Raw genomic sequence first — 16732 nt, forward strand, 5'->3', positions numbered from 1 at the left:
TTCCTTACCTGCTGGACAGGAGGTGACTTTAGCTTCCTAGCACGAAGGTCCCCTTCATTCTCAGATCCAAAGTCATCTAGGAAGTCATCTCTGTCACTGTCTTTCCACCGCTTTGCTAGCTGCAGAGACAAGCATGAGATAGTCAACACTTTAAAGCCCTCCCCAATGCCCTTCCACCTTGCCCTAGACCCTGCGCACTCAGTAAAGTAAAACAGGCCAGCAGCCTTCAAGACAGAAAGCCTGTGAGGAGCCCTGTGTCGCCCTTTCATAAAGACATACACACCTGGCTCTCAGGTCGGGCCACCAGCAGGGAGATGTTAGTGTTCTCCTCCTGGCTCAGGATGGCCACTGCCTCCTCTCGATTTTGGACATCCATTCCATTAATCTGCAGAGGTTTAGAGAATAGTCAACAAGAATGCTAGTGGGGGACTCTGGCTGTGCCAAGGACAGGGTGTTGAACTCTGGGAAGGCATAAATTAGCAGAATGCATTGGGGGAAAGGATGGCCTGGCCTGTATAAGAGCATATGTGCTCAGAGAATGGAGAAGTAGAAGAGGGCAGGGAGGTGCTGGCAGGAATACATGGGAGCTCTCAGGGAAGTTGAGCAGAACAGAGATGAGATTTGGCTCAGGACATGGTAGATTCCAGGGTAGAAGGCCAGGTTCTCAGCAGAAAAGATCTAGGAAGGGGTTGAAAAGAAGGCAGGGCAGGCACGGCAGCCTGATTTCTAGTGCTCACCTGGATGATTCTGTCTCCCTCACGGATCCGGCCATCTTTGGCTGCAATGCTGTTGGGATTTACCTGCAGGACACATGCATCTTGGGGACTTTGGCAACTTTGATGCCCTTTTCAGTGTGTGTGTGTGTGTGTGTGTGTGTGTGTGTGTGTGTGTGTGTAAGCGGGGAAAATGCCAGTCTTGCTCACTTTCCCACTTCACCTCAGACTAGCAGCTTCTAAGCTTTAGGAAGCAGGAGTGGGACAGTGAGCCAAGGCAGTTTGTTCCATCAGCTTGGGAGATACAGGGTGACCAGAAACAGTTCCCTAGTCCCTACCCAACACTTCAGTGGTTTTGCCTCTATCCCTTGTACTACTATACTGTATATATCAAAGTCTTTTTTTTTCAGTGTTAAGGAACCTACAGCCTTGTATATGTTAAAAAAGTATTTTACTATTGAGCTATACCCCCAACTTCATTGAAGCTTTATTTTCTTTTTGTTTGCTTCCTTTCTTTCCTTCTTTCTTTCTTTTCTTCCTTCCTTCCTTCCTTCCTATTTTTTCTTTTTCTTTTTCTTTTTTTTGCATGTATGTGCACAGCTGCATGGAGGTATTGGTTAAATCCAGAAGAAGGTATTAGATCCTCTGGAACTGGAGTTAGAGGTGGTTGTGAGACATCTATGTGATTTCTGGGAACTGAACTTGGGTCCTTTGAAGAAGCAGTAAGAATCATCCTCCTAAAACACTTCCCACATGCATACTCCCCTTTAAAACAGTTTCACTATGTAGCTCTAATGAACCGCAAGCTCCTAGAAATCTGTCTTTGCCTTCTAAGTGCCTCTGAGTTACCCACACCCAACTTATTTGTTTTTTAAATAGGGTCTCCAGAAGTTCAGGGTGACCTTGAACTACTAATGCTACAATCTGGCCTGAGCCACCACACCCAGCTCAGAGGTCTTTCTTTCTTTTGGGGGGCGGTGAGGGGACAGGAACTAGGCACTGGCATGTGGCTAGATGCTTCTTCATAATGAAAATACATAAAGTTGTGTGTTCTGGGCAGTGGGACCTTTTCCATTTGGAAGAGTAGCTTTAGTAGGATAGTGCTAGCATACATAGACATCTGCCAAAGGGAAGAAAATGGGGAGAGAAGGTGGGCCCCATTAAATCCTTGATGCCTGCGTACAGGTCAGCAGGGCTGTCTCCTTGGATATACTGAAACCATAGCCACCCTGGCCTTGACACCAACAACCTACTGTGACACCTAGTGGGTAGTTAGGACCTCTGGGCAGCCCTAAAGCCTGGAAAGACTTTGTGGAAAGACCACAGAGCTGGACTAGAACAGCTCTGGGGCTCGGTGTGCCAAAGCCTGCTGCAGCACCTCTCCATACCTCTCCAACGTAGATGCCTAGGTCCTCCTCCTCATCTGTGCGATAGCACACCATCAGGCCCAGCTTGTCTTGGTGGCTGTTTTTACACAGCTCCACCTCCTGCCACAAGAGGTAGGGGAGGAAGTAGAGGTATAAAGAACTGAAGTGTATAAGCAAGGACGCCTGCAGCCTTGGCCCAGGCCCTTGCCCCTAGCACCCCCTTGCCTTCTGCTTCAGTTATCTGAACTGAGTGTGTAGCCCTTCCCTTTGAGGGTTCCCTTCTCTTACCATCCTAAATGTGCGAGTGTTCAGTGGTTTCCCTACCAGGAAACGCCCAAGACACAAGATGTACAGAACACACAGGACACAGACATGCATGGGACACAGAGTCACCAACAGAGACATAAGGAACACACTACCTCACCCACACCCTCCCTGACTCAGGCTGCTCTCTACTGGGAAAGGTCATGAGGCCCAGCCACCAGGGGGCGGCAGGAGCCAAGCCTGGGCAGAGCTGCAGAAAGTGGGCCTGCAGACTCTTGGTGGCTGCAGGTTCCGGCCAGGCAGGCCAGCCACTAGGCTCACCTCGTACTCCAGCTCGTCCATTCGCTCTGCCTCCTGCGGGCCGCCCTCCATGAACTCCGCTGGGTCATAATACTCATGGCTGATGGGGGGGCTGCCCAGGAGAAGGGGGGGTCAGATGGGCCATCTGCTTCCTTGGCACCCTAGCCCCAGCTCCAAGCTGGCTAGTCCCAGTACAGTAAACAAAGAACCCTGTTCTAGATGTACTTTCTAGAAAAGGTGGCCAAGCTGCTTTTAGAACCCTCCTCTTTGATCGACACAAATGGCTGTGGAAGGATTGGAAATGCTCCTCAAACGAGCTCACAGGGGTCCATCCTAAGGACCTAGGCAGGTACACCTAGCTCTCCCCATCCCAACTCCCAGACCAAGAGCTGATTTCTCCAAAGCTCTAAGTTCCCAGGCTGCCTCTGGCACTGTACCCACTCATGCAGAACCTTCAGGAGTTACCCAGGTCTTCTACAAAGCAGCATTATTCTTCTGCCTCCAGGAAGGGGTTGTCCTCCTTGCCTTAACATTAAAACTGACAGCTCACTGCTCTATGGCCTACCTCTCTGAACAAAAGGGTTCCCAGGGCCACCTCCCTATAGCCCCGTAGGATTAACAGAATGAGTCAGTGCTGCTCACATGGTCACAGCCACCAGGCCAGGATGAAAGGCCCTTCTTCTTAGAAGGCCAAAGAAACAAGCCGAAGGGATGGAGGAAATTCAGAGCAAGTAGAAGAATGGGACAGACAAGGGATGCAAGAAGATTCAAAGAGAGATGCTTGTGAGGAGGCAGAGACGATGGCAGCAGAAGAGGAAAGAGGATGAAGGAGCAGCCAGGTCCCAGGAACATAGGTGTCACTTCAGCCTTTCTGCCAGCTGGTGCCAAGCCTGAGGCCAGAGGCCTGGAGGTTCTGAGCCTGAGTGCCATGGTCAGCTCTAGTGATCAAGCCTGCTTAATGCCCAAGAGTGGCAGCTGAGTTGTGTCTCCCCACCATGGCTAGAGCTGAAAGCCGCCTGTGGGTCACATGGGGACAGCTGCCCAGGTGGCATGTCCTCTCTGGAGGCAGGGCCCAGGCCCTCCTGAGGGCAACTCACAGCTCAGAGAGGACGTACGGCTCCAAGATGCCCATGGGTGGGGTGGGCGGGCGCAGCTTGCCCAGCGCCATGATATGCTCGAAGGTGATGTCGGTCTGAGTGCCACTGTCCACCAGCTGAAGGTCATGGCAGGAGCTGTCCCCCCGCAGACGGGGGCTGCGTCTCAGCACCTGGATCACCAGGGGCTCCTTGGAGGCACGCAGGGCCTCTAGGGTTTGCTCCTGAGACAGCTTGGAGAGCTCCTTTCCGTTCACCTGTGGCAGAGATATGCCTCTGTGAGAACCCTCAAGAGCCGACTTCTCCCCTCTGGAAGTGAAGTCCAGCAGGACCCTGAGTTGCTAACCAGCACCCAGACCTGTTCAACCGAGAAATGTGCTCTCCACCCACAGCCCTGGCTACCCTTAGTGCCCTCCTTCCCAGGCAGACCCCATTTATCAGCCTTCAACCCAGAGTTCTGTCTGTGTGTTGCTGAAATTCCCTCAAAGCCAGGTGACTGAGTACCTGTACAGAGTGTGAAAGTTCTATTATCACCTTGAAACATTTGCAGTCCCTCCTCCATCAAGAACCATCCGCAGCTCCTTGATCCTCCCATAGGATCCTCCTCTCTTCTGGCTGCACCGAGGCCAGAGACAACTAGAAGACTGCACTGCAAATTTCCTTAATAATAACTGAGACAAACTAGCCAACCTCAGGGACTGTCAATTTGTACTACCCAACACTGGGGCCAGAGGATGACTGAGTTGAACAAAGCAACAAACACAGGGAAGGGGTAATGGAGAAAAGAGTAAAATGTACAAGGCTGTTCCTTTTGATGACAACTGACTTGCTGAAGAGAAGAAGGTCTCCTGACACTAAAAAGGTCTAGAATTGCAAAGTGTCTTTTAAAAGGTGCCAAATGGTGGCCAACACAATTTGTTGGGGCACTTGCTATACACCAGGTTGCAGGCAAGGCCCTTTAAAGTGAGTCCTCACCAAATCCATAGCCCTGGCAAATTTAAGGGAGACACACACAGGTATTGCTTCTGTTGAGCAGATGAGAAAAGTGAGGCTCAGCCAGGTGAACAAATTGAGTCAAGTAGAGTTTGCCCAGTGCCTATACAGGGAGGATGCCTGAGGCAAAAGCAGGACTGGGAAGAGCAGAATGATGGGGCATGGGGGTGTCTTTCAGACAGAAGCAGGCTGAGACCCTGGCTGAGAAAGGAAAAAGCCCATTACTGAGTGGGCAAGCAGTCTCAGCTGGGTGTCAAGCAAGTGCCCCTTGGTAAAAGGCTGACCTCAGCCCAACCAGAATCTGTTAAGTTCTGAGCAGTTTGCTTTACTCCTTAGGTCTTCCTTGGAAATTGACCAAAAAAAAAAGAAAAAAGAAAAAAAAAGAAAGAAAGAAAAGAAAGAACGAGGACATAAAAAAACAGATACCACCAGAATTCAGGGTACTTGTCAAAGTCCAGCAAAAAAAATGCAGGAAGCAGTGTCTAGAGATGGCAGTTACTGGAAAACATTCTGGACTGAGCAAGAGCACACCCATTGGTCCCCACTGGGATGAGCATGGAGCCAGCAATCCCCCCTCCCCCGACCTAGAAGGAAGGTAGGCAGAATCCTTGATTTGGTGCAAAGAAAGTGATGGGCCAAAAACAGAGGTGACACTTAGGAGGCTAGAGAGGATCACTGTGAATTTGAGGTCAGCCTGACATACTCCCCTATTCTCCCTCCCAGGGTGGGGGGTGGAGAAGAGCTAGGTATGGTGGCTTATGGCTTTAATACAAGACCTCAGAAAGAGTTCAAAGTCATCCTAAGCTACATAACAAACCAGCATAGGTTACAAGAAAACCTGTCAGACATAGAAAAAAGAAGGAAGAGGGAGGGAAGAAAAACCAAACAAGTGAGAAGGCTAGTTTTCTTAGGATACTGAACAAGGAAGAAAGCACTTGGAAAGGATTAGAGATGACTCCCTTGCTATGACTGTGGCTACATGCAGTTGTAGAAAATGCAGTTGTAAGCCCTCTGCTTTGCCTAGTTGCCCCAATATCTGCAAAGACCCTCACAGCATCAGCACCTGTCTGTTTCTTCTTTCTTCTGCCCTTTCAACCCCATAACACTAGATTTGGGGGGTGGGGATAAAGAGGAAAAGATAGAGATCCCTGACTAAAGGCAGAGTCTGGAAAGGGCGAGACATTATCATTAGACTACTTCTTGCTGACTAAAGACATCAAGTTCCTTGGGGCAAATTTGATCTTCGCCATCAGGATATCTGATTTCTTCTTGTTGTTTCTTCTTTATTTAACAAATCAGGACCAACAACCAACCAACCAATAACCTACCTATCAGGTCTCTACCATTTATATACCCTCTGAAAAATTCTCAGAATTCCAAATGTCACACAATTGCAGGAACTATCTGCAACTGGCAAAACCATGCCCCTGCTAGAGCAGGAGGTAAATTATAGTCAGCTGCTATGGACAACCTGAAGCACCCCACTGCTGCAAGCTCCTTTAATACCTTCCACTTGCTCCTGGAGTCTGTATCGTTGACTCTGCGACATCTCACCTCCAACCCCCAAGGACAGGTAGGGTGTGGCAGTGAACAGTCCAGGGCACAGGCAACACCCCATATCCCTACATCTGGGATTAAAACGAACACACATACCTATTTCTGTGTCTTTTAAAGAAAACAAATTCTTACTATATTTCCCCTTCTGTTTTAAGCCATTAATTATGCTGTGTGTATTGGAAAATTATAAACATAATAAATTATCTTGGGTAATTTCCTTTGGATCTATATTCATTACTCCAGTGGCAACTCTTGCCTCATCACCTGTACACCCCTGGAAGCCTAGACCTTCTTTCTGGCTTATATTTAGAAAAATTACTGCTTTTAGAAATGCCTTGGGTTGGAGTGATGGCTCAGTAGTTAAGAGCACTGACTGCTCTTCCAGAGGTCCTGAGTTCAATTCCCAGCACCCATATGGTGGCTCACAACCATCTGTAATGGGATCCGATGCCCTCTACTGGTGTGTCTGAAGACAGCTACAGTGTACACATATGCATTAAATAAATAAATGTTTAAAAAAAGAAATGCCTTGTTCATAATTTTGATACAAATGACCAAATTCTCCCACAAAGCACTGTACATTTTGAGATCTGAAACCTTTAGCAGCTTGATCACAATTAGTCTCTTCACAAATGACCATATTTCCTGAATTGATATTAGAGACCTCTAGCTATAACTTCACCTATATTAGCATGGTACGTGTTAGAACCAATATTGGTCGTATCCCTTATCCACTCGTCCATAGGCTATGCTAACTCCTTGAATGATCTAATAACTTTTTTACATTCAGTATTCACATTTTCAGATGCCAAGATCTCTATCAACATTGTTCTATAGTAGTGTCATCAAATTAAATCTGTTCTGTTATTGTATATCAGAGTACTGCCCTTCATGTAGCAACTGATCTTTTACTATATTCATTCCCCTCGCTCTATTTCACTCTTCAACATTCAAGACTTCTTCCCTATGCTATTTTATGATGTCACTGTAGGTAAATTTGTTTCCTCTGTCTCCTTTCTCCCCTGAACTTTTTGTTGTTGTTTGTTTGTCTCTTTGTTTCTGTTTTGAGACAGAGTTTCTCTATGTAGCCCTAGCTATCTTGGAACTCACTCTGTAGACCAGACTAGCCTTGAACTCACAGAGATCTGCCTGCCTCTTCTTCCCAAGTGTTAGGATTAAAGGTGTGTTGTACCATGACTGGATTCTTTTTAAGTACCTACCCTGAATTTCATGTTCTAAAATGCAATTTATAAAAACATCCATTTTTATTGTGGGTCATACCTATAATTCCAACATTTGGGAGGTGAAAGCAGGAAGACCAAGAGTTGAATTTCAACCCGGGCTACATGATACATGAGGTCCTCAAAACAAAAACAAAAACAAACAAACAAACAAAAAACCCAAAGCTTAAAACAACAACAAAACTTCCACTTTGTCTGAAGAGGCACCAGTCTATTGTGGAACATTTTAAAACTATAGAAAATCAAAATTGCTAGAGCTCTCAGGGATGTATGTTATGCTGTGGCCCTGCAGGCATACTCTCAGTCTTTTCTTTATGTGTATAATGAGGTAGTGGTAGGTCCTTTAAACCCTACTGGCCTAGATCCTACTATATAGCAAGAAAACCTTTCCAGTTTTTTGATATAAAGAGTATAGCAAAGGTCTATTTTAGGGTAATTTTTGTGTATCTGTGTAATCTATAGTTATCCCACTAGATAAGTCTTTCTTTTTTTTTCATTTATTTTGTTTTATTTTATTTTTTTTCATAGCAGCCTTATTTATTTATTTATTTTTCCATTTTTTATTAGGTATTTAGCTCATTTACATTTCCAATGCTATACCAAAAGTCCCCATACCCCCCCCCCACTCCGGAACTCTCACAATATGTACTCACTGATAAGTGGATATTAGCCCAGAAACTTAGGATACCCAAGATATAAGATATAATTTGCTAAAAACATTAAACCCAAGAGAACAAAGACCAAAGTGTGGACACTTTGCCCCTTCTTAGAAATGGAAACAAAACACCCATGGAAGGAGTTACAGAGACAAAGTTTGGAGCTGAGACGAAAGGATGGACCATCTAGAGACTGCCATATCCAGAGATCCATCCCATGATCAGCTTCCAAACGCTGACACCATTGCATACACTAGCAAGATTTTGCTGAAAGGACCCAGATATAGCTGTCTCTTGTGAGACTATGCCAGGGCCTAGATAAGTCTTTCTTTAAGTAGAATTATTGAAACATCTTCAAGGGAAACCATTTCTTTCAGGAAAAACATTTTTTTTTGTTTTTTTTAAGATTTATTTATTTAATGTATATGTGTACACTGTAGCTGTCTTCAGACACACAAGAAGAGTGCATCAGATCCCATTACAGATGGTTGTGAGCCACCATGTGGTTACTGGGAATTGAACTCAGGACCTCTGGAAGAGCAGTCAGTGCTCTTAATCACTGAGCCATCTCTCCAGCCCCCAGGAAAAATGTTTTCTAGGAAAGTATTTTTTAAAAAATACATGGAGCTAGGTCTGGTGGCACAGAGCACTTAGGAGGCAGAGGAATCATGACTTTAAGGTTAGCTTCCTTTATATGGGGAATTAGAGATTAGTCTAGGCTACATGAGATCCTGACTCAAAAAAGGGGATAGGGGATGGGAAGATAGAGAGGAAGATAGGGGAAGGTCAGAAAAGCACTGCATCCACTACTATAGAGGTCATAGCAGGCAGGCTAGGAAAGGGCTAAGCACAGGACACCAGCTGGACATCAGCCAAGAAGTGCTGGGAAAGGCCTTTGACACATGAGGAATGGTCTTCACAGCAATGGCCAGAACCAGCTAGCTGTTAAACACGGGTTTTAATATCAGCATTGTGACTGAGAAACTTGTAACTGAATGAATGGAATTAAAAACAAAAGCAGTCATGGGTCTTGGGAGAGATCAGAGGCCTGGTTTAAGGTAAGACTACAGGAGTAGCTGGGCGTGGTGGCACACGCCTTTAATCCCAGCACTTGGAAGGCAGAGGTAGGTGGATTTCTGAGTTCGAGGCCTGCCTGGTCTACAAGAGTGAGTTCCAGGACAGCCAGGGCTACACAGAGAAACCCTGTCTCAAAAAAAAAAAAAAAAAAAAAAACCAAAAAAAAAAAAAGCCAAAAAACAAAAACAAAAACAAAAGCAATAAAGACTAAAAAGCCTTCTGGCTCTCTAATCGCTTTCTTACACTTTGCTGTCATCTGTGTGCTTGGCATCATTTCCATTCTGTATGTCTGGAAGTAAACACTCGATGGTATGTGGCTGTACATTTCTTCACCCTGCTCAGTGGTAGCTCATAGTAGTGGCTTGAAATTGGCTTTAGTAGAGGATACACCACAAAAATCAGCAAGTGTTCCAGATCACTTCTTAGTTTTGTTTTGTAATATTTGCTAGCTCATCACTACTCAAGTGGAAACAAAGAAGCAGAAGATGTTAGAGATGATCTGAGGATTTCAGTGTGGAAGAAGTTACCCTGAAAATCCTAGGGCAGAAAGACAAGCACAAGCACAGGGTTGTGTTCAGGTAACACAGAACTGCAGGAATGCCTTTTTCCCTAGAATCATTAAGTTACCCAGCAGCAGCGTTACTATGGAAACCAGAACCAGGCACTGGGAAGAGCTTGCAGGACAGGCATGTGGGGGCTGGGAACACACAGTCTTACCACCTTAGAAAAGGAGCCATCAGAGGGACAGGCCAGAGAACTCTCCTGGCCCAAGTTGTGGTCATACCCACTGGATTCTATTCCCCTTTCTTCATCAGGTCATAGTGATTCTTAAGAACTAGTGGAGGTAGATAGGAAAGAGAAAAACTGACAAAAAAAGAAGTTCTTTTAGAGTGAACAGGTTTCCTAATAAGAGGGAAATACATGAGACATTGTGCAAAGTAGTGCAAAGACATGACCAGAGATGACAGCGGCTCTTCTGCATGGAATTCTGCCTGGTTCCCAACTGGTATGAGGCATTTCTGATCTTCAGAGTACCATTCTGTACAAAGTATTCAGGCCTAGGAGTGTAGCTTAGCATGCACAAGGCCCTGGGTTCCATTTCCAGGGTCGGAACAAAAATGGCATAGAAATCTAGTCCTGTAGAGATAGCTCAGTGGTTAAGAGTACTAACTACTCTTCCATAAGTCCTTTTCCAGCAACCACATGGTAGCTTACAACCATCTGATGCCCTCTTCTAGTGTGTCTGAAGGCAGCTACAGTGTACTCATATAAATAAATAAATCTTTAAAAACGAAAGGAAGAAAGGAAGAAAGGAAGAAAGGAAGAAAGGAAGGAAGGAAGAAAGAAAGGAAGAAAGAAAGAAAAAGGAAGGAAGGAAGGAAGAAAGAAAGAAAGAAAGAAAGAAAGAAAGAAAGAAAGAAAGAAAGAAAGAAAGAAAGAAAAATGCAGGTGTGCTTCCACCAGCCTCCCCTTTGGCCTCACAGGCAACAGTATCCATGTGATGGTTTAAATAGGTGGGCCCCATAAGCTCATGTGCTTGAATGCTTGGCTCATAAGGAGTGGCACTATTAGGGGGTATGACCTTGCTGGAATATGTGTGGCCTTGTGAGAGGAAGTGTGTCACTGTACGGGCAGGCTTTGGGGTCTCATACAATCACACTAGGCCTAGTGGAACAGCCTCCTTCTGCTGCCTGCAGATCAAGATGTAGATCAGTTCCTTCTTTAGCACCGTATCTGCCTCCCTGCCACCATGTTTCTTGCCATGACAATAATGGACTAAACCTTGGAACTGTAAGGCAGCCCCAAATTAAATGTTTTCCTTTATAAGAGTTGCTGTGGTCATGGTGTCTCTTCACAGCAGTAAAACCCTAAGACAATTCAAATGCTGGAACTTAACTGTAAGACACTCAGGATGCTCTCTGCACTCACATATCTGTTACTATCACCCAATACAAGCTCCACCAAACAAATCAAAATAGACCAGAGATATAATTGGAGCAAAGTAAACACCCTGCCTCGGGGGATAAGTAAACAGTATATATGGGGTATAGAAAAGAGAGGATGGGGCTAGAGAGATAGCTAAGCTGTTAAGAGCACTGGCTACTCTTCCAGAGGTCCTGAGTTCAATTCCCAGCAACCACATGGTGGCTCACAACCATTTGTAATGGGATCTGATGCCTTCTTCTGGTGTGTCTGAAGATAGCTACAGTGTACTCATATAAATAAAATAAATAAATCTTAAGAGAGAGAGAGAGAGAGAGAGAGAGAGAGAGAGAGAGGAGATACTCCAAAGATGAAAACTGGGGGAACAGCAGTAGAGACAAGAGGCTGCATAAGACACAGCAATAATAAAACAAAACTCAGTAGCTACTTAGCAAAGGATATCAAAGGGCAGCAAAGCTATCAGGGGAAAGAAGGGCCCAAACCAGTCCAGTACTAGATAAGAAGGATACCTGTTAGGATCCTTGGGACAGAGACACCAAACCACGAGAGCATGTATGTATTCCACATTCTAGACTAGAACATGTGTGATCTAGACTAAGCATTTATATCCTGGTCACAGCAACCAATCAAGTTGGTCATTGGCAGAAGAGGCACACTACACAGACAGCAAGTGTGCGAATTTCTGGAAGAGCATGTGTTTCTTTTTGCAGGGGAGTTAAGACATAATCTCACTAAATTACTTAGGCTGGTCTCTTTTTTTAAAAAAATAATTTTTATTTATATGAGTACACTGTAGTTATCTTCAGACACACCAGAAGAGCGCATCAGATCCCATTCTAGATGGTTATAAGCCACCATGTGGTTGCTGGGAATTGAACTCAGGACCTCTGAAAGAGCAGTTAGCACTCTTTTTTTTGGTTTTTCGAGACAGGGTTTCTCTGTATAGCCCTGGCTGTCCTGGAACTCACTCTGTAGACCAGGCTGGCTTCGAACTCAGAAATTCGCCTGTCTTTGCCTCCCAAGTGCTGGGATTAAAGGTGTGCGCCACCACTGCCCGGTGCAGTCAGTGCTCTTAACCACTGAGCCATCTCTCCAGCACCTCGGCTGGTCTCTTAACTCTGTAGCAAAGGCTAGCCTAAAAATCGTTTTCATCTTCCTGCCTCTACCAAGTTCTATGGTTAAAGGTACACACCACTGTCTGAGTCACATCTAACTTCCTAAAGGCATCAGCAATGGAAAACCTACATAAAAATCACTTATACAGAATCCCTCTTCAACACTTGCTTGTCACTTCTTACCTCTTATTTGCAACATCATGCAAGCTCAGGAAGTAATGTTCCATTGTTAAAACAACTAACCTGTCTGTCACCCAAACTGTTATGGGATCTGCACTATGTCCTAGAAACAGAAAGGCAAGTGGGTTGAATGAACACTTGAATGGAGCACAGTAAAGAACCTCCAAAATTATGCAAGATATTATCTCTAAAATTATTCGAGATAAAGGCTTACACAACATGCCTCATAGGGATGGGCCACAAAAGCTGGGGAGATTGCTCAGTCTGAAAGTGCTTGCCACGTAAGTTCAATCGCTAGAATACTGTGCTGCTAATTTTAATGTCAACATGACAGAAGCTGAAGTCATTTACCAGATTGGTCTTTAAGCAAGCCTGTGGCACGTTTTTTTTTTTTTTCACTTATGATTGATGCAAGTAGGCCCATCCCACAGGGGACAATGATACCCCTAGACTGGTAGTTCTTGGCATGACAAGAAAGTAGATTTAAAAAGCCATGGGAGGCTGGACAGTAGTGGCACATGCCTTTAATCCCAGCACTTGGAAGACAGAGGCAGGCAGATTTCTGAGTTCAAGGCCTGCCTGGTCTATAGAGTGAGTTCTAGAATAGGCAGGGCTACACAGAGAAACCCTGTCTTGAAACAAAACAAACAGAAAAGAAAACCATGGGAAACAAGCCATTAAGCAGCACCCTTCCATGGCCTCAGCTCCAGTTTCTGCCTCCAGGTTCCTGTTCTTGCTTTGATGATAGATTGTGATGTGAAAGTGTAAGTTGGAATAAACCATTTTCCTTTTTATCACAATAAAAACCCTAAAAAACCCCACATTTTATGAAAAATGTGCCAGTTCTGCTGCTGACCTCTAAGTGAGGATGAAGTGTATCTGAGGAGACAGTTAAAAAAAAAGAAAAAGAAAAAAGAAAAATGTGGGCACTTCAGAGGAAGAGGCAAGTTGACTGCTATAAGTTGAAAGTCACTCTGGTCTATGTATCTCAAGTGTCAGGGCTGTATAGCGAAGCTCTGACTCAGAGGGATTGGTGGTAGACAGAGACAGACACAGAGAGACAAAGAGGAAGAGAGAGAAAGAAGAAAAATGCTGAAAGGTGTACACTTGTAATCCCAGAGATGAGGAGGTGAGACAAGAGGCTGGCCTGGGGTTCACTGGCCAACCAGCATAGTTAAATCAACAGTTGAATATCAAAGCCAGATAAAACCCTGTCTCAAAAACCAAGGTGGAGGGCTAGAGGTGTGGGCTAGATTGCTCAGTGGTTATGAACTGATTGAAAACAAAACAAAAATAAAAAAAAGCAACAGTGCTCTTCCAGAGGACCTGGATTCAATTCTCAGAACCCACATGGAAATTGACAACCATCTGAAATTCCTGTCCCAGGGGATTCAACACCCACTTCTGGCCTCCACAGACACTGTATACATGCGGTACACAGATAGACATATAGGCAAAGCACTCACACAAATAAATTTTGAAACAAACAAACAAACAAAAAACCAAGGTGGAAGGCCAGGCACATAATCCCAGTAATGGGGGATGGAAGCAAAAGCATCAAGAGTTTAAGGTTATCTTCAGTGATATAGAGTCCAGCTTGAGGTTTATGGGATGGGGGGGAGAAGGGAGGAAGGAGGTGGAGGAGAGCCAGAACCACCCCCCCCCTCCCAAGATGAAGGAAAGCAGAAAGCTAGGGAGATGGTTCTGAGCTCAAATGACCAGTACCCATGTAAAAGCTGGCAGTGATAGCATGTGCCTGTAGTCCCAGAACTGGGGAAATGAGGGAGGTAGATACTAGAAGCTCATTAGCTGGTTCACTGAGAGTTGAAGAATGATAGAAGAATTATATATGGTGTCCTTCTCTGGCCTCCACATGCAATGCAAACAAGCACAAACACACATGTATGTGCAACATACTGCTTACACCACAAAAAATTATAAATTAAAAAACGTGGAGGCTGGGAGATGGTTCATTAGGTGTAATGGCTAGTTTTGGTTGTTAACTTGACTACATCTGAATAGATCATTTGACATTGGAAGATTTAACAAAACAAAGGAGGTTTCTTCCTTGCTGCCTGATTGCGCTCACATTCACTGGCAAGTTTATCTATCCTGATGTAGAGACACTCCTTTGCTGGCATTATGACCTACTTCTTCAAACTTCCAATGTGGACTGAAGACCAGCAGCTATAAGGGGTAAACAAAGAGTTAAAGAAGAGGGCAGTAGCACACCATGATGAAAGCAGAACAGTACACATGTTAGAAGGCCAGGAAAATGGGGAGAATGTGGAGAAAAGAGAATCAACAACATCGAATTGTTTGAAAATTCTGTAATGAAGCTAATATGTGCTAATTTAAAAAATAAAATTAGGGCTGGTGAGATGGCTCAGTGGGTAAGAGCACCCGACTGCTTTTCCGAAGGTCCGAAGTTCAAATCCCAGCAACCACATGGTGGCTCACAACCACCCGTAATGAGATCTGACTCCCTCTTCTGGAGTGTCTGAAGACAGCTACAGTGTACTTACATGTAATAAATAAATAAATTAATTAATTAATTAAAAAAATAAATCTTAAAAAAAATAAAATTAAATTAAAGAAATTGCTTCTGAGCCAGGTATGGTGACTCAAACCACTAACTGCCAGTACTTAGGAAGTAGAAGGAGGATCAAGACTTCAAACCTAGCTGGGTTGTCATGGCCCATACCTTTTAGTCCAAGCATTCAAGGCTAAAATAATGAGTTTGATGGCAGCCTGAAATAATGAGATTCTGTCTGAAAGAAAAAAAAAAATCAAACACTGAAAAGTTTCTGGACTGGTAGGAGTTTAGCAACAGAGTGACTGCCTACTAGCATCTCCATTACTGGGGGATGTGGGGGATAAAAAAAGTACTTCTTTCATTAAATGCAACCCTGCCTCTCCTTTAGAACAATGTTAAAGGAATGGACTGGTTTTCAGTAATAGAAAAATGGCACTTGCTAAAGGAAACTATTGTCAGAAAACAAAATTGTTTCCTTTATCAAATACAATCTCTACCTACTTTATAACAATCCAGAAAAATACTTTTCCTCCCAACACTTCCTATACTTCCTAATCCACTCCAGCTGCCAATACAATTCATTGCTGGCATTCTCCAAGGCCTTTGTTGGCCTTAGTCTGCACTGGCCATAGTTTATGCTGTTTTCGTCAAATACAAGTCCCAAGGTTGTTCACACCAGTTGCTCCTTCATCCTACACTAACACCATTGCTTTTGTGCACAGTCACATCTTTTTTGAAACAATAGAAGAACTCAAAGCAATACACAGAAGATACAGAACATCTTAAGATTTGTACTTAAGTCCCCAGCAATTGCCACATAAGAAACACCACTCCCTGGCCTAGGACTGTTTTCTTTGGATGACAGACCCTTCAGCATTCAAGACTACTCATTTCCCAATTTGTTGCTGAGTTTGGAACCTGTACTGGCTAGTTTTGTGTCAACTTGACACAGTTGGAGTAATCACAGAGAAAGGAGCTTCAGTTGAGGAAATGCCTCCATGAGATCCAACTGTAAGACATTTTCTCAATTAGTGATCGAGGGGGAAAGGCCCCTTGTGGCGGGGGGGGGGGGGGGGGGGGAGGGGGAACCATCTCTGGGCTGGCAGTCTTGGTTCTATAAGAGAGCAGGCTGAGCAAGCCAGGTGAGGCAAGCCAGTAAAGAATATCCCTCCATGGCCTCTGCATCAGCTCCTGCTCCCTGACCTGCTTGAGTTCCAGTCCTGACTTCCTTGGTGATGAACAACAGTATGGAAGTGTAAGTCGAATAAACCCTTTCCTCCCCAACTTGCTTCTTGGTCATGATGTTTGTGCAGGAATAGAAACCATGACTAAGACAGAAACCTTGGCCTGACAGGGATTCCAAGCACAGTGGCCACCTCAAGACATCATGGCACTAGGCACTCCTCATTCCAACCTAATTTAGTATCCTCTCCAAACACACAGTCAATAGAACTTTATCTCAGAGTATAAATAGTCAACCTTTTGTAAAGTAACTAGAAAGGCCTTTGAGTAAAGGCAACTATTATTCAAATTTAATTGCAATAATATTTGCATCAGTGTTATTATTATGGTAGAATATATCTAACACAAAAGTACTTTTTAAATATACAACCAAGTTGAGCATAGTGGCACATGTATTTAGTTTAAGCATTTGGAAGGCAGACACAGGCAGATCTCTGTAAGTTCAAAGGCAGC

General features: G+C 44.5%; 1 protein-coding gene and 1 non-coding gene across 7 annotated transcripts in view; one reads left to right on the forward strand and one right to left on the reverse strand.

Moving 5' to 3' along the window:
• Positions 1-16732, reverse strand: part of Pdzd4 (PDZ domain containing 4) — a 31687-nt gene that overhangs the window by 2736 nt on the left and 12219 nt on the right. The window contains exons 2-7 of one of the 6 annotated variants that reach the window (NM_001029868.2): positions 3742-3995; positions 2666-2756; positions 2102-2200; positions 738-800; positions 284-385; positions 9-119 (exon numbers count right to left, since the gene is read on the reverse strand). In NM_001029868.2, coding sequence (NP_001025039.1) covers positions 9-119; positions 284-385; positions 738-800; positions 2102-2200; positions 2666-2756; positions 3742-3995 — 720 coding nt within the window. The remainder of the gene's footprint in view (positions 1-8; positions 120-283; positions 386-737; positions 801-2101; positions 2201-2665; positions 2757-3741; positions 3996-16732) is intronic. The other 5 variants (XM_006528017.4, XM_006528020.2, NM_001290540.1 and 2 more) reach the window with 5 other exon arrangements.
• Gm23615 lies at positions 13325-13389 on the forward strand. The gene has a single exon (XR_003953171.1). It is a non-coding gene; the product is annotated as a small nucleolar RNA SNORD38 (small nucleolar RNA).

This window comes from Mus musculus, chromosome X, assembly GCF_000001635.26.
Source record: "Mus musculus strain C57BL/6J chromosome X, GRCm38.p6 C57BL/6J".
Classification (NCBI taxonomy): domain Eukaryota; kingdom Metazoa; phylum Chordata; class Mammalia; order Rodentia; family Muridae; genus Mus; species Mus musculus.